The following is a 25675-nucleotide window of genomic DNA, read 5'->3' as shown; positions in this document are numbered from 1 at the left end:
CTAGAGACACGGCCCAGCTTTTTCTAAGTTCCCTAGGAATCCCCACCACTGGACCGGCAGGTCACATCTGAGAAACGGAGAGAAGGCGGAAGGTGGCGAGATTTCATCTTGCTTGGATCCACAAGCGATGCTCGCGGCAGCAGCAGCAGTCACGAGGTCCAAAGGCGAGCGACACTGGGTAATGTGCTGCCCCAGACTCTTCAAAACTCACTGCCACGGGGTTAACGCTGCCTGAGTGACCCGAGGGGACAGAACTGCCCATGTAAGTTTCCGAGACTGTACGGGAATAGAAAGGCCTCTTTTTCTCCCGAGGAGCAGCTGGTGGTCTTGAACTGCTGACCTTGTGGATGGCACATGAATGCGTGACCACGGCGGCCCCCAGGGCTTCCTCCTCAAGACCTCCTTAGAGCACTGACAAACAAGGGGGTTACTTTGAGGACTAAGGTGCGTCTCACCCAAGCCATGGCCCCCAATGACAATAACAAGGAATCCCAAATCCTATCAAGGTGAATTCCGGGTGGGCGCACAGCATCAGAGGTGCCTAGTCTTGAATGCTCCATCTGTGGTACCTCTTCTGACACTGCCGGCCAGAAAGGATGATGCCTTCTGATTCTCCCAGGGCTCCAGGGCTTGTCCACCTGGCTGCAGGTAGGACATCACAGAGCATCGAGCAGGCCGGAGACCTGTGCCTGTTCTAATGGCCTGGAGAGGCAGAGATGCTGGACCCGACAAGGGAAGGGAAGCAGTGTTTGAAGATGCAGCTTAGGCACTCAACGCCATACCGCTCAGCCACGGCGCGCGCGCAGCGCAGCCCCACGCGTGCCACTGCATGGGTGGATCTTGGGAACCATGCCGAGTGGACCCACACTGTACGATCCTACGAATAGGCACTACCTGGGAGAGGCAAATGGGGAAAGAGGCTAGTTTACTAGCGGATCCCAGGAGGGAGAGGGAGAGGGAGAGGGGGCGGGGCAACTGTTCAGGAAGCACTGGGTTCTGTTTTATGGGGTGCAACATTTGGCAGTGGCCACACAAGATGCGCCGGGTGACTGATCTCGGGGAAGTATCTATGTGAGAACCGTCACAACCATGTAAACAACCGCTGTGTTTGCAGCCACGCCAAGCACCGGACACAACACATCCCCTCTTGGTCCCACCCCAGGGCAGCATCTGGGTTTTTGTGAGGTGGACACAGAGGCTGGGGGAAATAAACACCTGCCCCACAGCGGCATGAACGATCCCAGGGTCTGCCTAGTCCAGGCCGTACCTGCCTGACTTGAAAGCCAGTGTCTTAAATGGCTGTAGACAAAAGCCACTGAAAGACCCCCCCCCCCACCTCCGCACTTCCGGACCGGTGGGAGGGCAGGTGGCAGCAGCTAATGTTAACTGAGCGTTTACCTGCTCCCAGAATTTCACATGAGTTAACGCTTCTCCTCTTTACCAGGGCCCCACGAGGTCGGGAGGACTGGGAAGACCCACAGAGACACGGAGGATGAAGGGTCGGGTGCAGGAGACATGTGGCGGTCAGTATGGGGCTGCCCGTTTGTAGTGCCCCAGTCTTATCCATGACCTGAAATGGTCTGCTCACTCCACCACACACATACCAGCTGGGGTCACGACTCAAAGCCAAGGGTAATCCGGTGAAAGGTTCGATCGCTCAAAAGAACTGTCCCTATCACCTGCCCCAGGAACTGGTCCCCTTCTTGGCTAATCTCATCACGCACGGCCACTGAGTTAATTCTGACTCACGGTGGCGCGACAGGACAGGGCAGCCCGACCCTGTGGGTTTCTGAGGTGGGAAGTCTTTATGGGACCTCACAGAGCGTAACATGAGAGGCAGCAGGTGGTTTCAAACTGCTGACCTTGTGGTTAGCAGCCCAACATGAAAGCCACACCACCACCAGAGGCTAGCTAGGCCTGGCTGTTATTACTGTTGTTAGGTGCTGACCAATCAACGTTGACTCACAGCAACCCCAGGTGACAGCAGAGAGCTGCCCCAGGGTTTGCTCGGCTGCAGGCTCAGTGAGACCCCAGGTCTTCCCCCCATAGAGCCACTGGGGTGGCGGGGTGGGTGGGGGTGGGGCTTGAAATGTCCAACTTCCGTTTCTCACAGGAATGCTCACCAACAGCTGTTCCACCAGGCATCCTTTCAAAGTATAAAAAGATGTGGGGCAATTACGATGATTCTGAAAAGATTTTTTTTGTACCCTAACTTTATAAAGGAGCTGGCACAGGGGATCAGCTCAGTTAGTCAGAATATTAATTAGTACATTTCTCAGGCAATCTTCTTGGAGAAAGTACTGTTTCCATTTTTATTTATGCCATCTGTTTCCTCCAAGGGGAAGCTCTTACATTATTTCAGATGGCGGGGGGTGGGGGGGCTTTAGGAAAAGAGATAAAAACAAAACGACTTCAGGGTTGGACTCCAACAACACACCATTCTCGCCTTCTGGAATCCCTCCCTGGTTCCGCGAGATCACTAGCCCCACAGACAGAGCCTCTCCCCGTTGCCCCTCCCACGCCCTGCAAAGACAGGCCTTATGGACAAAGCACCTTGACCGTGTAAATAACAAGTAACTGACCAAACACACCAGAGAGAGAGAGAGAGAGAGAGAGAGAGAGAGAGAGAGAGAAACAGAACCTCCAAACTTGAAAATCCTGATCCGAAAGTTGGCCCAACACCCATCCCCGGTGAGGGAGCTCAGCACAAAGGGGCACCCGCATTACCGATGCCAGAGATAGCGCCGAAGAGGTCTTTGTGCAGGTTGTTGTCCAGCGTGTTGCTCGACTTCTGCGGTGTCACTAAGGGGCTCACAGCTGGCAAGTTCAGTGATTCATCCTTCACCGTCTGTCAAAGGGGAGAGAGATGCCATGATCAACTGCGATTCAGGAGGCTCCGGCAGCCGCTCTTGGATGGGTGAAGGCGAGTGTTAGCATAAGACAGAACAACCTGACACGCCAAGAGTGCTTGAGTGGAAGAAGCCGCCCCTGGTCGTGTACAGGGAGGGCAGGTGGCAGGTGGCGGGTGGAGGGTGGGGCCGGGCTGGGAGGGGAGCGGTCACAGGATATTTAAAGTCTCGGTTGCATGAAGCCACTGGATTTCGTCCCTCGGCAGTTCCAGCATCTTCGCCGGTCTCGGAGCTACTTTATTTAGGTTATTTCAGTGTTTGGGTGTGTTCTCCCTGCAGAAAGAAGCTACAGCTTCTCTTTCCGACGGAGACACTGATCAGAGCCCCCTGCCCTTGGGAAGCCTCTTACACAAGCCGCAGTGAATTATAGAAGCAGCAAGGAACAATCTCTGTGAGGGTGACGCTCCCGGTCGGTCGGGGAGTCCTGTCCATTTGAAGCTATGTCAGAACAGAGATTACGACTTCCTGGTGATTTTATGGGGGTGAAAGCCAAAGAAAGGCTGTGCTCATCCCTCCTCCCCCGCCCGTCCCTAGAGCTGAAACAGCACAGGGGCTGCCTTACGCCTTGAACGGCCAGTGCCAGTTAGAAAGGGCTTGGCGTCACTGACCAGTGCCATGACTGCCGCTCCCTGGGAGCCCCATGTGTGCCAGAGGAGAACCGCTCTGGGGGGCTTCCACTGGCCAGATCCTCAGAAACAGGTTTCTTACAAGGCACCTGGGGGGGGGGGCATGAACTCCAACTCTGGTTAACAGCTGAGTGTGCTGTTTGCAGGGGCTCCAGGAGAGGATTAAAACCCCAAACCTGGACTCACTGCCATCAAGTTGATTCTGCCTCACAGTGACCCCACAGGACTGGAGGGAAGAACTGGCCCCTGCGGGTTTGCTGAGACGCTAACTCTTTACGGGAGTAGAAAGCCTTTCTCCAGCACGCTGGCTGGTGTTTGCCAAGTGCTGACCACACGGCTAGCAGGCCACCGTGCAAGCACTTCACCACCTGGGCGTCTAAGGGCAGCAAGAGTGAGGCGCATTTCATTTCAGGAACAGCGGAGGTTCGTGTTCTTGGGAACCGCAGAGAACATTCGGTAGGTCTGGCCCACCGCAATGTGGACAACTTGACTTAGGAAATGTATTCAGCGGCTGAGAGCTGGGGTAAAAACAAATATGAGGGGGCTACAAAATTTCCTGGGAAAATAGAATGAAAAGGTAATGGAATTTTCCCACAACACTTAGAACCCCCCTGATATTGAGCTGCTGGGGAACGGGCCGAAGCACGCGCAGAAACTCACCACGCTTGTAACATGCTAACCAAATGGCAAGACTACCCATGGAAACGGCGCAACCACCAGGAGCGTCCCGAACACAAGCGGAAAGGAGATTGCCAACTAGTAACATCTGTCCAAATTAACGGCAGATGAGCCCCTCAAGGTCAAGGAAAGACGCTTCAGGAAAATCACAGACATGGGTGTTAGTTTTGTGAAACTTCTGTAAAATTATTTAAGCTTCATGATTAAAAAGCCTAATGCAATTCAAACTTAAAGAAATGGGCAGGAGCGATGTTTTGAAAAAGAGCAAGAATCTTTTTCAAACTATAAAATAAATCACCATCATGCACGCACTCCCTGCCATTGAGTTGATTCTGGCTCGCAGTGACCCTATAGGCAGGGCAGGGCAGGGCTGCCCTTGTGGGTTTCTGAGAACATACATCTTTACAGGGGCAGAAAGTCTCGTCTTTCTACCGGAGTGGCTGCTGGTTTCAGCTGACCTTGTGGTCAGCAACCCACCTGTAACCCACGATGCTACCAGAACTCCTTAGCATGTGTCAAGGACGGATTAAAACCCAAGTCCCTTTCCAGAGAAAACGTTTAGAGATCATTCCTGATGCCATCCTTCAGGCAACTGAAATTTCCAGGCCATCTTTAAATGTTGGCACAACAATCTGTCAATGAAGGTGGTCCATTCTTGGAGGGTGGGGCCCTCACGTCACCCACCTTGATCTCCCTAACACTCAGTTGGACTTGCTAATTTCACAGATGGAGGGAAACGACAGCTCAGCGACGGCTTAGCTTGTTATCATCCGAGCTGGGACGAGCACTGAGTTCTCCCGAGGGGCAGCTCTTCCCCAGTAGCCCCTGCCTCGACCCCCCTCCCCCCAGGACAGTGCTGGGAACTCACAAGGCATCGGACTATTAGGGAACATGACATTTTCATCATGAGTTCAAAGAGCTTTCCCCAGTGATCCCACCTGAGCCACTGGGGCAATGTATCAGGAGCCTTGCAGATGATGATGGATTTGCTGGCAAACATAGAAAGGGGGGTGAGTGAGTGACTGAGTGAGTGAGTGAGTGAGTGAGCGCGCTGACACACACTTACACTGCCGGGGTTCACAGGGAAGGGCGACACGTCCCTCACATTGATCCGCTGGACGTTTTCAATCAGTAGGCCAAACAGAGGTAGGTAGAGAGTGGCTATCCTTGCTTGGTGGCTCTGAAACACAGGCACAGCTGGTCAGTCTCTCCCGTGACTCTGGGCATCTAGCCTCACAATGGGCCCGAGGTGCCACTGGCTACCGCCTTCATGCGGATCCCCCTTCGGAAGAAGCATATTTGATGCTGTTTCTTAAATGGGGGGAAGCCTAAGCATGGTACAGTCCTGTTCTATTACCGAAGGATTATTTTTTTGGCATTAGATTTAGTCAAATCGCCTTACATGTTTATGTACATTATATCAAGGAGGTTTCTTATTCCGTAGCACTTTCCCTTGGGGCCACTCACCCGTGAAGCGTATCTGTCATCGAAAGAGTGCTTGATGAGCAGGTTCTTGAGGACACTGATGGCAATGAGGCGGACGTCCCGGAACTCCTGCAGGGCAGTGCCCACCTCCCTCAGCAGCAAGCCCACCAAGAAGTGGTTTCTGCAGAACTCATCTGTCAACGAGTAATCCAGCTGGAGGTCTGAAATGAGGGCAGAGGCTGCTTTCATGAGAGGAGGCAGTGCCATTTGAATAAAATATAAACCAACGCTCCCTGACCCTCTACACTATTCCAAACCTAGACAGGCCAGCACAGTTGGCTTCCAATATGACAGGGTGGGCACCCAGAGAATGGCTCTGCTTCCACACCCGCCTCCCTCAAAGAAGAAAACAATCTGCAGGCAAGCCATCGCACTGGCCTGCCTCCTGCAGCCTTAGTGTTACGTTAGGGAAGCAGCTCTCCAAGAACAGCACACGTCACGTTACGAATGGAATTGGTTACGGACATCAAGTTGAAAAATAAAGTATTGTTCTAGTCAATAGGATTATAAATGAGTCATTTCTACACAACAAGCATGTAAGTAGAGAAAGAATAAACACACAGAGTCTGGTCACATGCTCTTTTGTGGCAGGAGTTAATTTACTAGTCATTACTGCTTACATCCCAAGCTCACTGACATTAAGTTGATTCCGACTCAGAGTGACCTTCTAGGACAGGGTCGAACTGCCTTGCGGGTTTCTCAGACGGCTACATCTTTCCGATTAGAACAGCTGACCTTGTGGCTAGCAGCCCAGTGGTTAACCCACCCCTACCTTAAACTGTGTGCTTCAAGAAGCTGGTGGGAAAACTTCATGAGCTCTTAATTCTATTTTCCCCAGACCACTTTGAAGCCCCCTCATGTCATCTCGTCATTCAGCTCCCATGGACTGAAGAACTTGTTTAATATTGTATTTCTAAAATAGTCTTAAAACTACTGCAGCTCTGGAAGCAAAAGAGAAAGCAATATAAACTACAACTATGGGCCAAGCACCCAACTCAACTAGTGAATCGCCAACAGAGTAAATGAGAAACTGGAGAGCCCTCCTGGAGAAGAAGGCAGAGGCCAACATTGATATCTATTCAGGAAGAGTGTTGATTTATTTTTTTAGAGGCAGCTAAACATGATTCTAAAAGCTGAAATACATGTTTTCATGAAACTGTAGCTAAGATTTGAATGGCTATCCTGAATCCATTATTGTGGAAAGTCTATACATTCTTTGGCTCATCCTTTGACTTTAATCCCCTATCAGAGAGTTACTTCTAAAGAGATCCAAAATACTGATCCAGATCATATTAACCCTTCTGCAGAGGCACATAAGAGAAAAGGAAGAAGTAGATAAGAGAGTAAGGAGAATGCTTACAATAAAAAATTTATTCTTATCAATATGGAGTCCCCCTGTGGTACAAATGGCTAACACACCGAGCAACTAACCACAAGGTTGGAAGTTTGAGTCCACTGTGAGGTGCCTCGTAAAAAGTCCTGGTGACCTACTTCTGAAAAATCGGTTATTGTGCACCCTACGGAGTACAGTTGGGCTGATGCACGTGGGGGCACCGCGCGTCAGACTCTACTCCACGGTAACTGGATGGTCCCTATCAGCACCGAAAGGCAAATGATCAGTGTGCAGCCCACACCCCCCTGCTTTGGGCAGCCTCTCTTGCTGGCAACTATTCTGCAGGGGCGATTTGTGGCTGCCCCAGACTTGAAGGTTCTTTTCCCTTCATGAAGATCAATAGGGTAAGTAGTTGAACCTCCCGGGTCACAGGACAGAACAAACACATGTTCCCGGAGTAACCACTTGGGGTGAGGTACACCCCCAAAGGTGGGAAGAAAAATTCACAGCTCCCAATGACCAGTAAAGCACTATGAGGTAAGGGATGGGATCAGGCTCGGGGTGCAGGATGGGCCTCAAGAAGGCAGGGGAAGAGCAGGTACTTCGGGGTGGGGTACTAGGGAGAAGGAGCCTAAGCCAGGAGATTCCAAGGGAACAGCCAGAAGGAAAGGTGAGAGTCCACAGCAAGGCTAAGGGGGAGGGTGTCACCAGGGTGTGAGGGGCCAGAAGGAAGCAGGAGGGACTGTGGGGAGTCACACTGAGAGGGACGCTGGGGTCAGAGTCAAGGATTCTTCTAGAAGTCTGTGGCAGCTACATCATCTCCTGTCAACTTGAGGGAAGGGGTGGTATAAACCAGTCCATCAGGTCACAGCCAATCATGCCTCTGTGTGGGCATGGCCTTCTCCTGTGGATTCTGGGAACTCCTGTCTTCCTCCCTGGAGGCAGGACACAAACTCTCTGCTTCACATTCCTGTTGACAAGCCACACGGAGCTATGCTGATGGAGCCAGAGTCCTGGAGCTGGAGGAGCCACATGGAGACCCATGCCAGTGCTGAGATGCTTCCACCACCACTGTATCCCTAAGACTTTCCACCCACAGGCCTGTGATCTTCCTGCATTCGACATCATTGCTGTGTTGTATGAGTCTGAAGAGGAATTTATAGACTGGTATTGGAAAAAAAGGCTAATATCAAACTTATGGACTGGATCTGGACTGGGATATTTTCTTAATATATGATTACTCTTTGATATAAAGTTCTCTCTTACATACATACGAGTGTCTATGAACTTGTTTCTCTAGTCAACCTGGACTAACACAAAGTTTCACTGCTCCCTTGGCCTGGGAGGCTTTGCAAATTCACCCACCTGCCATACACAAACCTGGTTCACTCAATCCTTTACTTTCTACAGGTTCTTCTTCCAAAGTCACCTTCTGTGACAGTTACCCATTTCATGTAGACTTGAAGATAAGATAAAAGTGTAGGGGTGGAGTTCGCCCTGTCAATCAGGTCACAGCCTGATGGTGCCTCCCGTGGGCGTGGCCTTCTCATAAGGAGAGCCCTGGGACACTCCCCCCACCTTTTCTCTCTCTGCCTTCACCTGCCTGCTGGCAGCCCACTCTGAGACCCGAAGCTTCCTTCCACCGCCACTGAGTGCACACAACTCTACCCACCGGCCCGTGGTCTTCCTGCATCCGCATCTGCGCAAGTCTGAAGAGGTACCTGTGAACTAGTGTCAGGCTTATGGATTGATTGGCCTGGGCTGGGCTGTTTTCTCGATAAATAATTACTACTTGATATAAAGCTCTTCTTGCACACGAGTGCCACTGGGTTTGCTTCTCTAGTCAATCGGAGCTGACACACCTTCTCCATGAGAGTTTCCCTGGCGGGCCTACTTCAAATGTCAGACCTTCGCCCACTCCTTCCCAAACCCACTCACTCCCTTCCGAGCTTTCTTTTTGTCTCCTGAGCACCTGTCGTTCTCCGTGTCTTTCCCAGTGGGCCACAGGCAGGGCTTCTCACCTGGTTTTTCCACCCCAGAGGCTAGAGCAGTTCCTGATATGCACATTGGGTGCTGGGCAGGTAGCTGTGAAATGCAGATTCATCACCCCTCCCCTCTTCCCCTAACACAACACACTCCTCACAGGAGGGTGATCTGCTTTGGGGGGGATGGTGAATCTGTCTCTGAGCTCTGTGGTTTTTCTGCATTTTCCATGCCACTGATTTAGGTGGCACCCATCACTTGGTGACACCCTGCCACATCTCTCCTTGAGTACAAATAATCCTGAGCGCACTCAGATGACACGACGTGACAGGCCTGAGAGACCGACTTGGTTCACTTTATTTATTCAGAGGGCACAAGAAACCTCTCTGAGCTCACATGGTAAAAAGAGGCGACGGAACAGTTTAAAGGCTCAACATGCAAACACGAAAAGCCTATGAGAAAGCCGTGGTGCTGGTGATTGAGGTTACGGTCACCGGAGAGGACAAGGGTGGGGGGGGCAGGGGCAAGGGAGGTGATGAATTCTTTGTCTTTACGTTTCTTTCCTTCCCCTTTTAAAGAATCATCCCATAGGACCCAGGGACCCAAGGGAAAACACCTACTATGTGCCTCCCAGGAATGGCACAGCAGTGTCTTAGCTACAGTGGAAACAGAAGTCGCTGGCAGATCATGAGTTTGAGCACCGAGCAGAGGACACAAGAAAGGTCTAATGAAGAGCAGATGCAAGCGTTTCAGCAACGACTTGCATTCTGGGCACCGGAGGGCAAGGCAAGGCAGCCAGCGTTGTACCCCACACCTACCTACAGGAGTGTCATTTGACTCCACGGTTGGTGATAGAAAAGCTAATTTAGAAGAAAAAACAAACAAACAAAAAGGCGGAACACATAAAAAATGAAACCACAATAAGTAAAATGGATTTCTATTGTTTAAAACAAAGGGACTTTGCAATGGAGAAACAGCTGTATCAGCATAATCTTTAGACCAATAAATTTGCTGCAAAGTTAAGTTCCCATTAATATTTTCTTCGAAACCTTTTACAATGGAAGTTAAACAGGAAGCAATTTGATTCATCGATAGAAAAGAAAATGCTCCTTGTGTTTGGGCCAACTCTCTTGCCTTATAAAATATAAATGATTTTCTCTGGGAGCAGATGGAGAGTCACATTCAGATAGAGGTTACCTTGATATCGCTGAATCCGGCCTTTTCCAAACGGCATCGGTAGATTCAATGGAATATAATGTTCATGATTGCACACTACACGGAGAAATTCAAATTTGTACTCAAAAAGGGTCTGCGGAAGGAAAAAATTTAGTCATCTATTAAGCCTCTCCAGCACCCTAAAAATATCTACCAGAAATAAATACTCCGGACACTGTTAGCTTACCAAGCCTCTTAGAAATGCATCCACTAGGTCATTTTAGAGATTTCTGAATGGCTGGAGGAATTTGTTTGAAAGATATGGGAACACAGCTCATTAAACAATGGCTATGCGTCATTGATTATGTTCTTCCTGCTTTCAGACCATTCATCATTATAGACACAGATGCAACACACAAGAAACCGAGGCAGAAGTTAAACAACAACAACAAAAACAACCGGTATGCCACCTTATCACTGGATCTCCCTGTTGATCCATTTTAAATTTGTTCTACTTTTTGCTACTTTCTTTCTGAGGTTTTTCTCTTAGCAACTTTGCTGCTGTTGCTAGGTTTTTTGATTTGGTTGGTTACGTTTCTCTGTACATGAACTCCAGCATAGGTCAATCTATAGAGACGGTACTGGATTTTTTTTCCTGTTTGCAGTAGCATACATGACCATCAAACTACTACTAGAATGTTCACACCTGGTACTGCAAGTTTCAAGCCCAGGGAAGCGCCCCGAGCATTTGTTCTAGGTCAGGGTGGGGCTGTCTGGTACCAGGCTGCACCCACTGCAGGGTGGGTCCAGCCACACAGGAGCCATTCCCCAGACCTTGAGACAGTACTGGATTAGTAGTTTCTAGGGAGTATGGCAGGGGAGGTCTTTTTGGTGGGCAGAGAGGGGAAATTGAGAGGCAATAACAATGAGTACAAGAAAGAAGAGAGTGTTCTAACATCGATCATGGTCATGATTGTACAACTCCCCTTGATATGACTGGGCTACTGCGTTGAACAACGTGGGGATTCTGCGTCAATAAAACTGTCTAAAACAAACAAGAGACCCAGAGAGAAATTTCTTCCAGAGGAAAGCTCCCTGACTGCTTCTCTTTATCTTGTTCAAGAAACTCTGATTCACAACAGCTGTCCTTTAACTTCTGCCATTGCGGCTCAGGTGTGGAGCAGACAGACAGACCGTGAGCAGGCAGGTTCACTTCACTTGCTCCTTAGCTCAGAGTGGAGTTGCTGAGTGGGGAAGTGGCTGATCCCCAGGCCTCAGCCACAAGCCTGGAGGCGCCGCAGAAAGTGGGGCACAGCTCTTCTGTGACACCCGTAGGGTTTCTGCCGGGTGGGATCGACTCCAGGACAGACTGGCTTACACAAGTTCACACAAGTGCAGATGTGAACTGTAGTACAAAGAGCCTCCCAAAGGTTCGTGGGAAATGCAATTAAGGGAGGGTGGACGCGTTCCCAGAACCTGGTGGAGCCCCGTCGCACTCCAAGGGTCAGGGGAGTGAGTTGTGCCTCTGGGGAGAACGGATCTGCTCCGTGAACTGAGAGCCTGCGGGGCTTCCTGCGGTCAGAGAGAGGGAGAAGAGGCAGCGGGCAGAAGTCCATATTACCTTTGGGTCCCCTGGAGCAAAGCAGCTGATGTAGTTGTTGATCTGCTTAAATACAAAGCCCCTGTCCATGAAGGTGAAACATCTCTGTGGAGGGAAAAAAGCCACCAAGGTCAGTCCTGTATTTCTGGACATTTGGGTGCAGGCTAGTATTGTTAACAACTTTATCCTTCGGTACAGTGGTCCTCAACCTCCCTAGTGCCGCCACCCTTTCATACAGTTCTTCCTGTTGTGGTGACCCCACCTCCCCCGCCAACCATAACATTATTTTCGTGGCTACTTCATAACTGCAATTTTGCTACTGTTATGAATCAGGCGACCCCTGTGAAAGGGTCATTCGACCCCCCAAAGGGGTCGTGACCCACAGGTTGAGAACCGCTGCTTCAGGGCCAGCGTGGCCTGCACACCTCCTGCCGACGAGGCACTCGGCCAGAGAGCGGCTGAGTCATTTCAGGGGCATCATCAGGGCCGAGACGCACCTTGATGAAGCCGGCAAGGCTGTGGTTGGCATTTTTCGACGCCTCCGGGTTGTCACGGAACTTCTGAGTGATGTGGGGCATCAGCATCGTGACGACCGTCTCCACCGCGTGATGATAGGATGCAGGGAACCTCTGGTTACGCAGTACCTACCGAGAGTTCAAAGCACACAGCTATGATTTTGGGAACTGTGGCCCTTGAGAAACAAAAGCCTCACCCCTCTATACATTAACAGCATTCTGATTTACTGTTGGTCCGAAATGAGTATTTTCTCCTCTGTCATCAAACACACACACACCAGTTCACAGAGCTGATCCCGATTTACATGGTCCCCGTGTGTCGGAGTAGACGTGGGCTCCTGAGGGTTTTCAGTGCGCAGTTTTTCAGAAGCAGACCGCCAGACCTTTCTTCTGCGGTGCCTCTGGGTGGACTCGACTTCCAACTTTTGTTAGCTGAGCATGTTAACTGTGTGCATCACGCAGGGAATATTCAAAGTACCACCCAAGACAAAAGGCCCGAGTCCCCTGCCGCCCAGTCAATTCCGACCACAGTGACCCTTGAAAGGATTTCCCAGGTTGTAAATCATCACAGGAGCAGACGGTCTCATCTTCCTCCTGCGGAGCAGCTGATGGGTTCTGAACCACTAACCTTGCAGTTAGCAGTCCAATGCTTACAAGGTATTATCCAACCAGACTCTGCCATTGAGCCAATGCCAATGCGTAACGACCCAATAGGATGGAGTAGACTTACTTCTGTGTGCTGGCAAGACTGTAACTCTCTACGGGAGTGGAGAACCTCATCTTTCACCTGAGGAGCAGTTGGTGGTTTTGAACTTTGGACCTTGTGGACTGAAGCTCAATTCATAACCACTATTCCAACAGGACTCCTTTCCAAGGTATTTTAAACATACTCAAATACTTGAAATAGATTCTATGGATCCTACCCGGAGCTCTCAGAAATCATTGTGCCTCTAACCCCAAAGCCATTGGGAAGTCTCAACCCAAACCAAGCCCACTGCCATGGAATCAATTCTGACTCATAATGACCCCATTAGACAGAGCAGAACGGCCCCCGTAACGTTTCCACAACTGTAAATATTGGTGGGAGTGGACATGGGGTAGGGAAAGAGGAGGCAAGAAATATATATGCAGTTTTATTAGTGCTTCATCCACATCATACAGTTCAATCATATTAAGAAGAGTTGTACAATTGTCCCCAATTCTAGAACATTTTTTTCTTCCTTGTAATCATTGTTATTCACGTAATTTAAATACTTTTTTTCTAACTGTGGCAAAACATTCTCCAATTCCACAACTTCGACATGTATAATTCAGTGCCATGGATTATACTCTTCATGTTATACAACTATTATTGATAACCCTTTCCAAATTATTCAACGGACATAAACTCAATGCCTCCCAAGAACTTGTATTTTTACTGACTACCTGGTCATTCTGATGCTTAGGACCCCCAAATGTCTCTTTGGACAACATGGCTTTGGGTTGAAGCTTCAAGTATTGACACTGAAAATCGGCGAGGACTTCGACAAGTTTGTAAAAGATCATGTGAATGTTCCACAAACTTTCTGAAGTTTATAGGTTGATGATGGTGCGTAACTCAACAGCTTGGACACAGTCCCTTTCATGTTTTATCTCTGTTCAGGCAGTTTTCCCCATTGGGAATTTATTAAGAAACAAACCCAGACAAGTTAGCACCCATTACCGTGTATCATATATCTGGGGATGTCATGGGTTATCCATTGATCTGTAAATTCAAGGTTAGAGATTCAAACCTAGCAGGTACTCTGCAGGAGAAAGATGAGGCAGTCTGCTAAGACTCACAGTTGTGGGAACCCTTTATAAACACCGCTATGAGTCGAAGAGAGCCCACGGCAGCTTTATGGAACACATCAGGCGCAGTATTAATTATTTTTTGAACTTTTCATCAAGTTCTTACACGATCCCTATGAGTGGAATCCTTGGAGAGGTGAAGTCAATGTGTTCTAACCACCAGTATGAGTGCTAGCTGCCCAGGCTGGTTCCTTCTAAGAACTGAGCGCTGTGGCCTTCAGACAGTTGCGGAGTCACTGCATGCGGAAGTCAGTGGAGGAATGAAAACTGGGTGGAGAGCTCCATCATGAATGAATGAATGAATGAAGTAGACATCACCCAAACCCATAAATCCGTGTTCTCATCGCTAAGAGTAGGATACTGAGACCCCGAATGCCTTCTGGGTGATGCAGTTGTCCCAGCTGGGAAGTCGCTTTAGCAGAAAGAAAGTCCAACTCTAATCTAAGCAAGCCTCCAGGTATAACAAGTCCAGGGAAGCACAGGGCAAGAGGTAGATGAGCAACGGCAAGGCTTAGAAAACACCAGCAGCCACGGCCCTGGGTCTTCTGACTCAGTGAACCTACAGGGCAGGGTCGAACGGCCTCACCGGGGCTTCCTAAGCTGTAAATCTTTACACAAGCAGATGGGCACATCTTTCTCTTGCAGAGTGGCTAGTGGGTTTGAACTGCTGCCCTTTTGCTTTGCAGTTGAGTGCTTTAGCCACTGCACCACCAGGGCTCCTTACTACAAGATTAAAACCCCAAAATGCTCACTGCCATCAAGTCAATGCTGACTCACAGAGAGCCTATGGGCCAGGGAAGAGACGCCCCTGTGGGTTTGCAGACTGTCACTGTTTACAGGAGTACAAGCCCTGGCTTTTCTCCCACGCAGCGGCTGGTTGGTTCTGAACTGCTGGCCTGGCGGTTAGCAGCCCTATGTGTAACCACCACCCCATCAGGGCACAATGTGCTTATTGTCTCGGGTGTGATGACAGAGACGTATCCGTGTGTACATGCACAGGAAATGATGTAATAATGCCCAGTGGGAGGGGGGTGGAGAGCAGGCGGGTGGATAGTGTGAACTCCGGATGGCAGACACTGGCCTCTGCTGAAGCGTGCCGTGCTGCACCTTTGTTTACTTGCACATTGCTGCAACGTGACTCTCCCCTGGGTGACAAGCGGCTAGCGAACAGAGTCCCAACTTGGCAGCCTTTGGAGGAAGCGAGGCACACCCCTCAGCGAGCCGATGTGTCCCCGGAGATTACTGCAACCTGCCTGGAAGGACTCCTCCCCAGCAGGCTGGCGCCGCAAGAGTGAGCACCGAAGAGCTGCTTCACAGATGCGCAGAGACACTGGGACTCTCGGCCAGACAGGCGTCCTGCTCCAGCCCCACGTCCAGCCTCAGCCTCTGGCCAGCACACTGCAGCATCCCCCCGGGCCCAGCCCCCACCATCTGCTCCTCTGACAAATGCTGCCACCATGGGGACTGCCCGCCCAGCACCTGTCCCCATGGGATTAGCCTCCTCCAGTCGACCTGCTCTGACCCCTGACCCCAGCCCTGCTGCAGCTGGACACTTAGGCCCCTTCCTGCTGGTGGCTCGGTTCCCACCACCTGCCACCCGGGGGTTGAGTGGGATCTGCGGGCTATTTTTCTGCTCCGTGCGATGTAAAAAATAAAGCTAATCATGAATGAACTTCACTTCTCCGGTGTAGCCAAGAATAACGGGATGGCGCTGAGAACTATGGGAGTGGGATCCAGCGGGTAGCCAGCCTGTAGGCGGAGTGGGACTGCCCCTGTGGGTTACCACGACTGTCATCCTTTGGGAGCAGGGGGCCTCATGTCCCTTACTGGAATCCCTCTGTAACACCTCAGCTCTCTCTCTCTCTCTCTACACCCCCCCGCCCTTTCTCCATACACTTTCCATTTCTCCCTCTACCCTACTGTGGGACCCCGAGAATGCCGCCTCTGGTCTCCCCCCAACAGGGAGGGTCAGGCCTCAGGAATCCACGGGCCCACAGCCACACCTGCACAGGCTGCACTCAAAGGCAGGATGGCGATAGCTCAGGCTGCTCTGTTCCTGGACGACTTGGGACACCTCTGACAGCTGACTTTGCTCAAGGACTTCCCCAGGGCCTTGCTGAGCTCTTTGACACGGGCTGCAGCCTCCCACATGCCTTTTCTCCCCCTCGGGACAGACCTGCCCCGTAGTCTGACGTTCCTCTGGGACTCTCACCGTCCAGCCCCATCCGGCGGACTCACACAATCCTTGTCCCCAGAGGGAGGCTGAAGCCTATGGTTTCTGAGGACTGGTGCTTACAATGTACTTTGCCACTTTTATGTGTTCTGGTTGTTGAGTTTGGCTTCCCTCGTCCAAGCCTGACTCTCAAAGCCTGACAACTAGAAATTGCCAGCTCTCTTTGCTGCGGTGCCTTGGCTACAGCTGCCGGTCTTCTTCCAATCTGTTTTCTCTGCGTTAGTGGAGTCTCAACTTTCTAACTAGGCACATGACACCCAGAAAAAAGACTCCATTTTCCAGCACTATTGCGGCAGGGTGTGCTCATGTGACTAAATCTGGCCAATGGGATCGTAATGATTTGTGCAACTTCTGGGTTTCACTCGGACATGGAAGAGATGTCTCCCCTCTCCCTCTTCCCTTCCGACTGGCGATAATGCGGATGTGGTTGTGGACGCACAGTGGTCGGGGGTGAGGGCGAAAGGGGTTTGGGCTGCTGGTAATATTGCAAAGCTGAGCTCCCCTACGGGCTTTTGAACTTTCACATGAGAGGAAATATTCTTATTTATTGTTTAAGGCAGTTGTTTCTTCCAGAGCAACTAAACTTACAGCCTAATACCCCACCCCACCCCCAAATACAAGATATCCTAAGCATAATGTACCAGATTCCAGCTTCCTGAAATGCCAATTCCTCTATCCCTTCTCTCAAAGGCTCCGTCGGTCCTATGTAATCCGAGTTAACATCTAGGGGGCTGTACCCCCAAATCGGATGTTTCATGTTCTATTTCTTAAAAAAATCTTAGGTTTACGATCATTTGCATATAGTAAAACCTACCCCCTTAAAGAGTGTAATTTCTAAGTTCTACAAATGTGTAGAGCTGTATAGTCATAGCCCAAATCAAGACCCAGTCATTTCATCATCCCCAAATCACTCTACCTGCGTCGCTGGATTAATTCCTTTGTCCTAGTCCTGACCCCTAGGAGCACAGCTGGTGTAGTGGTTTCACTAGACTGCCAACTGCAAGGCCAGCAGTTCAAAACCACTACCTACACAGAGGGAGAGAGACATGCTTTCTACTCCTATACTGAAATCCAGCCTCAGAAACCACAGGGCACTTCTACCCTGTCCTGTAGTCACCATCAGTTGGCATCGACTTGATGGCACTGAATTGAGTCCTGACCCCTGGCAACGGTCGTTCTATTTCCATGGTTTCTCTTTGTGCAGAATTTATTTAACTGGACTCAAGTAGTCTGTAGTCCTTTGTGTCTACCTTTTCCTCTTTTTTACTAAAAAGAGCCCTGATGGTGTAGTGGGATAAAGGTGGGCTGCTGACCAGAAGGTCAGTGGCTCAAACCCACCAGCTTCTCCTTGGGGGAAGGATGAGACTGTCTGGTCCCATAGGGATTTACAATGCCATGGCGAGCTAGAGTTGGACCGGACTCCACGGCAGTAGGTTTCTGTTGCTGTTTTGGTCTTTTACGAAACACCGTGCTTTGAGATTCATCCCTGCTGTCGCATGAATCAAAGCCGTTGTCCCCTTCATCACTGAGTGTCTCACTGCATGGACAGACCACAATTGATCCATTCATTCAACTTGGTGGACATCTGTGTTGTGCTGCACTTGGGGCTATGAAGGGAAAAGTTGCTATGAGCACTTGCATGCACATCTTTGTATGGACACGGGGTTTCAGATCTCTTCAGGAAATCAATCGAAGTAGACCTGCTGGCTCGCGGCTTAGTTGCCCCATTCTTTCACCACGCTCTTGGCTCTCACCCTCGTCCCCCTGCAGCTCTCACAGTGCGGCACGTCCCCCACTTTCTATCTGGACGTGGCTTCATCCGCCTGTCGTCTGTTTAAAGCATATTTCAGAGAGACAGTTCCGTAGCCTGCTGCATAGGTTGCTGATGGGAGGTGCATGGGACACGGCAGTACCATAAGCTCAGGGGGGAGGCCGGCTCCTGCCTCTTTCGGATCTCCACCACGCAAGTCCGCTGCCCGCCTCTCAACGCCACTGTCTTCTCGCCTCTGCTGCCCAGCTAGTTTTCGTTTTCACTCCTCGGTCCAGCCAACCTGAGCCATCCCTGACCTCACCACAGCCGTCTCCTCTGCCCAGTGCCCGTCTCTTCCCCTACATCCTGGCATCCTCCAAGGGCCCGGCGAGCTGCCCCGTCGCTCCACATCACTCTCTCGTCATTCTTGAAGCGGAGACCCACCCCTTCCACGCCTGTCTCTAATTGGTTATCTGCTGAGTATTTATTTTGCCTCCAGTAACTACGTCAGGGTCAGCCGTGAGGGTCCCCACGCTGCGTGCATTCCTGTCAGTGTTCAGCACGCAGCTGCTCCGGGCGCTCGTCCCCTAAGCGTGGGCGGGGTGCTTTCTCGTGATCCACACAGGTAACGCTCAGTTCTGGGGAAGTTAGAACACGGACCAGAGCATCCTTCTTCCCTGGTCTAAGCGAAAGCTCTTTCTTCGCGCAGGGAAGCCGGGAAAGGGTTGAATGGTAAGCAGGTATCGCGGGCTCATCACCCCCCACACCAGGTTTGCCAGCTTCCTTTCTCAAAGGACGTCTGTGGAACGCCCATCTTTGTATGGGAGGAAAGAAAATGCAAAGCCAGGGTGCTGACATTACGGTTCCTAACTATAAAGGGCAGGAAAGAAGTACCTGAGGAGGGCCGACGACAATGCCGGGGTGAGGGGAAGGGACACCCATGGAGTCTGTTTTCTGTGTTCCCCAAAAGCCACTTGTAAATTGCAAGCGCGGGCCACCTATGACACTCAACTCAGACACAGCCATGCCCAACCAATCGCCTCGCTAGGTCCACCTGTGCTAATAAGGAAGCTTTTTCTTTCAGATGCCAGTCGAGAGGGGTGTCTGCTTCATCCCTTTCTCGCAGGAACTGTAGCCCAGGGTGGACTGATGCATGGGGGTGGAAGTGGACACGGATGGCCACCTTCACCTCCAGCAGGCTGCAGCTGGAAAAGCAAGCTCCACTCTGGGTACCTTTATCCCACCATGCAAACAGGAGCCAGCTGGAGCCAACACGGCGCGGTGTTGGAGACTTCAGCCCAATTGACCACTCTGCCCCAATGGCCACAGATGCCAGACGTCCTTGGGAAGGTCACTGTCGGCAAAGATGGAAACCATATCTGTTTTTTTAGCCCATGAAACCCTGGCTCAGCTGTCCCTAGAAGACCAGAGTGGATCTTCGGAAAAGGCTCACCAATGCGAGGGGGAAGGGAGAGGTGAGGGTCAAGGCCATAGGAATCAATGCTGACGGCACAGGGATAAACTAGTTCTCTCCAGCCTCCAAATGAACGGAAAAGCAAACACAACTCTGGGGTGGGCTTGGGGGCATTTGATCAAAGTTTTCATAATCACTTATAGATGGTTATACTATCTGTAAGAGCCCCCAATACAATGATTTAAATTTTAAAACTTTTAATCACGAATGGTATGGGATCGGTGAATATGAATTTATCCCCTAAATTCAAAACACAATAAGGGACAGAGATATGAAGCTCTCCAACACACACACACACAACCAACTCATTTGAACACATGGAGTTTCTTACTCTTAAGAACGGAAGCAAATGGAGGGAGGGCTCCAGGAGGAAGCGTTAGAGGTGCTTCCAGGTCGCCCCTAGGGGACTTAGGGGAGAAGCAGTGTGGGACCTGGAAAGCCATCTCAGAACTCTCGAACATCACAGAGGGGCTACTCCAACAGAGAGCCTGGAAAACTCTCCCAGAGCTCTGTGCTTTTTTCTGAGGTTTTTAATCTCTTTTTAAAGTAAATGATATATGGTTCGATGTTCTCCTTTTGGATGCCAGCGTATGCTTTTGGGCACAGCTGGGTCACAATTTAAAAGTAAACTGCCTCTAAACACTCTTGAAATATTGTTTTAGCACCCAGATATAATTAGCTTACGGAAAAGGTTGTGCGTGGTAGCATTTTAGCTACCAAACAGTCTACTTCCTCAGAGGCAGAAGGGAGATTCTAAGGCTGGAAATGGCAGAACACCTGGGCTAGGTTAACTAGGTACTAGTCCTTAGGTCTGCTAAACTGTGTGACAGGTCACTTCCTGTCTCTCCACAACTGTGCAATAGGACGGTGCCGGGCCGGCAGACACCTTCCAGGTGCTACCTGCCCTCCCCAACACTCTGGGGCTCCAGGTGGCCTCTTGAAGAGAATCATGCGATTCAACATCTTTAGGAATTTGTTCACCCCATACTGACTCCACTTCTTGTGTGTTCAGCACAGTCAAGGACCTCTCTAGACCACCCCCCACGTGGCCAGAGGAGGGAGTGTGCGCTAAGAACCCTCTGAATTGCGGTGCTGGGTCCCAAGCTTGCTGTCCCCACACCCAGCACTCTTCTCTCCTCAGAGTGTTCACTCTCTTTCAGGAGGCCTAGGAGCTGTTCTTTACACCCCCTCTTCCAGGCTGTCTTCTTCAGTCCCTCTCTGTGCCCGGAGCACCATGGGCTCACCCAGGACCTGGCGCCCAGCAGGGGCAATCAGTCCTTTCTAAATTTGTCAATTACATTAAAAAATAAAACAAAACAAGTAAAAAAATTTAAAATATAACAAAGCCACCAATTTTACTTCTCTCTGAAGTCATTCATTTAGGTGACAGAGCACACACACACACACACACACACACAAAATCCACTGAGGCTTGGGGCCTATCCTGTATCTGAAAACATCCCTCTCTCTCTCTCTCTCTCTCTAGGTCCATACTGCCAAGTAGGCAATCTGCTCGATTTTTCCTTGGCAGGACATTCTGGCATGATTTAGATGGTACATTACTCTGTGGAAGGGAGGGCCCACTTCCACCTGGCAACTCTGGTCATTAATATCAGAAATATTAAACTCGGTTTAAAAGGTTGTTTGTTTAAAAAGGAAACCACCTGGCCAAGTACCAGCACCTGCTCTACTAGTTAAAGTCTGGTTTTAGCTTCTGAACCTCCATTCTTCCACCTGACAAATTCTGACTACCTGAGGTTTCTTCAGAGCCCGGCTCTCTTGCCCCGGAGTGCTCCCCTCAGTACTGTTCCTCTCTCTGACTCTGCAGAATGCAGTGCCCAGTGCTCAAGGGTGAGCCCCATGCCCCGCGCGCACCGTACCGGTTCCTCCCACATCCCCCAGGACGCCCCACGACCCTGGGTCTGAACAGCAGTAAGAAGGCAACAACTCACACACGAGGAGAACTCTAAAACACCACAAGCTGCAGAAGGAACTTCTAATCTTCCGAACAAAAGAAGGACGTGGCCAGCTGTGTTTACTGCATTTGAATTTTACAGAAAGTTCATCAATGTTTTAGCCTCAGGCAGCCAGAAGGAGGTCAGTCACCCCTCAGTAGGCACTGGCCTGGTGAGACCAGTCATCTCTCTGAAGAGTGAGACCAGCAGGGACCGGGCAATTTCTGACACCTACCAGACTCCATTCCAAGGAGTTGATGGAGGAAAGGAAATCTGGGAACTGAGCTTTCCTCTCAAAAAGATGGAGTTATCTATCTCAAAGAGTCCGGCTATTTGGTTCTAGAGCACACGACACGTGGGCCTGATACTCTTACCCAAGTCTCAGGGTACCAATGGCGACAATGGTTGGGATTGATGTAAGAAACACCGAGTTACTGGAGCTCCAGTTACGTAAGGGCTCATGCTGGGCTGCTAACCACCAGGTCAGCAGTTCAGAGCCACCAGCCACTCTGCGGGAGAAAGATGAGGCTTTCTGCTCCCGTCAAGAATTACAGTCTCGAGAGCCCAACGGGCCAGTTGTGTTCTGTCCTGCGGGGTCACTAAGCATCAGAAGTGACTGGATGACAGTGACTGCGGTTTAGGTTTAGAAATGCATTTTAAAGGACTACTTCAACCCCCATTCCCATTTCACTCCCCCTGAACTCTACTAAGCCAGGACAAGGAGCCGTGGTGGCACAATGGTTAAGCGCTTGAGTGCGGCCTGAAAGGCCAGGGGTTGGAGGCCACTGTCTGCTCTCCGGGGGAAAGACTTCTTGGAAAGGTCCCAGTTGAGGAAAGGCAAAGGGGCAGTTTTGCTCTGCCGCCCGTGGCGGGCTGCTTGCTCGGAGCCAGAGGGGACTCGCCAGTGTGCGGTCACAAAGGAAAAGGGACCGAGCGGTTTGCTCTCTGAGAATTCAGTAGTGGAGTGGCTCGCGAGCGTGGCCGCGGGAACCACTCCTGCTCTCATTCGCAGTGTGACCTTGGGCCTCGGTTTCCTTGTCGCTGGGATGAGAGGTAAGAGGGGTATTTCCCTCTGGGGTCGCTAGAATGCTAAGGGGACATCGGACTTGCAGGCGCACTAGAGGGTCTGCGGTGGTGCCAGTGTTGGGCACTCAACAATGAGCTGAAAGGCTGGCCGAATGACCACAGAGCACTGAGAACCACGTGGGGGGGGGGGGGCAGAGGCTGCCTTCGTGCCGGCTCTTGAACCCCACGAAGGAGCCTGTCCCTTGCCACCTAAACCTGGATGGGGGTAACATACCTTCACTTTGGAGTTCTCTATCAAATGCTGAGCCATGGATTTTATCAAGACATCGAAGAAAAACCAGGAATACTGAAAGAAGGAAAAGATGGGTGCCATGAGAAAAACAAAAACAACCAATAAGAAGGCAAGAGGCGGATTCTCTTAGGCTGGCGGTGTTACCAGCATGAAACAGGTGTGGCTGTAAAACGCTGAGGAACCTAACAGCAGATGATCATCACACCAGGTGGGGCCACACACTTTGTTGTCAGGTTGAGCAGAAAATTAATTCCATCCCTGGGGAAAACCGAGCCCTGCTCAAGCACAACCCATGCACCTGGCGACACCTGTCCTGTACCCCTTTGCTCCAGTAGGTTTTCTTTCAAATAGAATGACTTTCTATTAACCTTGGGCCTGCAGAGGAACTTTGCAACTCCTATCTCAGGATCCATATTGCAAATGGGGCTGGATAACTGCCTTGCCTCCCCTTTTTGCGAGGTGGTGACTGCCTTTTGGTCAATTAGTGAACGGGTCAGTCTGTGGAGTCTGAATTTTTTTCACCCATCCCAACCATGCACAGTCACGCTGGCCTGGACAACATACCTTAAGGAGTTTGTTGCTGGTGAGGAAATCGGCAGAAGGCTTGAGGATGGTGGTCATGGATTTGGTCAGCTCTTCATGCACCGTCTTATATTCAGAGGTAACATATGGCTCGGCCTTATACGCATACTTTAAAATCAAGAGAGAGATCCTTTAGTGCACTAGGTCTCAGGATTGGGCTGAAAGTTCTAGAGGCTCTGGTGAATGGAGATCAGGGACAAGTCCAATGTCATGGGGAGGGGAGGTGGAGATGGAAGGCAGGAAGATGAGCGTCATATGACAGAATGTGTGTGTGTGTGTGTGTGTGTGATGTTTTCACGGAACCAATCAAAATAGTTGATTCACCACATCAGTGGTCATCCAGCCCAACAACTCCACCTCTTCCAAAGACTCCAAAGACTGTGACACTCAATAAGGGATAACCGGAAGGATCCACATTTTACTTTAAATGAACATACAAATTCATTGTAATTCACAAAGTTGTTGAAACCTTATTAGCGTTTGCGTGACATTTTCAAATAGTAAGGGTCACCAAGTGTGTTGGATGTTGTATATAAAAAAGAACTTATGATATTTATCCGAATGACATCCCTTCCTGTTCTACATACTCATCGGATTTGCATGCAGCCGGAGGGAACATTCCTATCTGGGGACAATCAGTTTCACTAGGGATTTTCCATGAGAAGCACACAGTTAGCTATCCCAGTGGTCTAGTCGAGAGCAACATAAAAATTCCTCTTTTAACTTGAACGCAAGTAGGATGTCATTATTTTCCAAAGCACAGTTGAGAGGATAAAGTTCAACACTAGCTCTGAGGTACAAAAGAGAAAGCCTAGGTATTAAGTTTCAAATAACACCCCCAAAGACCAAGACGTGAAAAAGACTAAGTTCCTGGTAGGGTGCCAGAGATGTCAGTAATCGGGGCAGCGTCTCCTACATACCTTAACATATGACCGCAAGTGGCTCTCCAGTCCTTCCTCGTGGCATTGGGCAACCACGTGAATAATGACCCTACACAGCACAGGGATGAACAAAGGCACGAATAACCATGTGAACATGGAAACACGGCGGCGGCGTCACAGGAGCAGTAGGAGCAGGCCCTGCGATCGGCACCCCAGGAAACGAAGAGTCAGGTGCTGTCTGTGGGCTCGAAAGAGCACGCGCCAGCCTCTCAGCAAGGAAGGACTGGGTTCCCCATCTGGACAGAGTGAGAGAGCAGCCGCACGCCCCTCCGTCTGCCGGTCTTACCGCGTTACATTGACGGCGACTTCCTCCTGGGTGGCCCGGGTCAGGACTCGGAACAGCTGGTTTAAGATGGTGGGCAGGAAGGCAATCATCACGTGGCCCTCCATGGCGTGAAGACTCTACAGACACGGAGAGGCGAAGGCCCAGGTTAAAAGGGAGCCCGGTCTAAAATAGCACCCACCGTCCAGCCAGTTCCAAATCAAGATGGGAAACGTCACCTAACATGAATGAAAGTCGATAGCAGGAAGAATAATGCCAAAGATGTCCCGATCCTAATCTCCTAGACTGTGTCCATAAGGCACATAAATGAAGGCGCATTACGTTTGCTAATTGGCAAACCTTATACTGGGGGGTTATTTTGAACCGTCTGGTGGGCCCCGATGCGATCATCCAACCGCCACCCTCAGAGGCCGGGGAAGTTGACTCCCGTTCCTGGGGACCCCACAAGGGTCCGAGTAGACTTTTGCTGCCGAGAGTTTTCACTGGTTGATTTTTGCAGGGCGGATGGCCAGGCCATCTTAACACACCTTTCGGGTAGACCTGAGCCACTCGAGCTTCCAGTTAGCCGCACAATACTTAACTGCTTGTACCACCCAGGGACTGAGTCATAAGGTGCTTAAAATGGACAGAAGGAGGCAGAAGAGAAGTCGGAGTGAGATGGGACTTAGGAAGAATGGTTAAGGAGATGTCACACTGCTGGCTTTGAGGGCAGAGGGAGGGAGCTGGGAACCAAGAAACGCAGCAAACTCTAGACGGAGGAAGAGGAGGTACAATCCCCTAAACCCTCCAGAAAGGAGCAGCCTCTGTGGGTCATAGCCCAGGAAGGCCTGAGGAGAACTTCTGACCTAGTCCCTGCACGGCAATGACTTTCCCTTGTCTTCAGCCACCAAGTCTCTGGTGCTTTCTTACATTCTCAATAGAAAACAAACACAAAGCCTCTTCTTCACGTCAGATATCCATTTTTTTAAGGGTGACCTGCTAAAGTAGGAACTGAAATATCCATTTCATCTCCCTGGCTCAAAGCA

General features: G+C 50.4%; 1 protein-coding gene and 1 non-coding gene across 14 annotated transcripts in view; both read right to left on the bottom strand.

Annotated features, from left to right (window-relative positions):
* Positions 1-25675, bottom strand: part of DOCK9 (dedicator of cytokinesis 9) — a 330985-nt gene that overhangs the window by 74322 nt on the left and 230988 nt on the right. For all 13 annotated transcript variants that reach the window (XM_075563462.1, XM_075563461.1, XM_075563465.1 and 10 more), the window contains 10 exons: positions 24654-24769; positions 24347-24416; positions 23409-23534; positions 22827-22898; positions 12267-12413; positions 11791-11874; positions 10212-10323; positions 5681-5859; positions 5280-5393; positions 2728-2848 (listed from right to left, as the gene is read on the bottom strand). In XM_075563462.1, coding sequence (XP_075419577.1) covers positions 2728-2848; positions 5280-5393; positions 5681-5859; positions 10212-10323; positions 11791-11874; positions 12267-12413; positions 22827-22898; positions 23409-23534; positions 24347-24416; positions 24654-24769 — 1141 coding nt within the window. The remainder of the gene's footprint in view (positions 1-2727; positions 2849-5279; positions 5394-5680; positions 5860-10211; positions 10324-11790; positions 11875-12266; positions 12414-22826; positions 22899-23408; positions 23535-24346; positions 24417-24653; positions 24770-25675) is intronic.
* LOC142462047 (small Cajal body-specific RNA 16) lies at positions 10823-11006 on the bottom strand. The gene has a single exon (XR_012787193.1).

The sequence above is a fragment of the Tenrec ecaudatus genome, chromosome 11 (genome assembly GCF_050624435.1).
Source record: "Tenrec ecaudatus isolate mTenEca1 chromosome 11, mTenEca1.hap1, whole genome shotgun sequence".
NCBI classification, from domain to species: Eukaryota; Metazoa; Chordata; class Mammalia; order Afrosoricida; family Tenrecidae; genus Tenrec; species Tenrec ecaudatus.
Note: the sequence above shows the minus strand (reverse complement) of the source record. Positions and strands in the feature narration are given on the sequence as shown.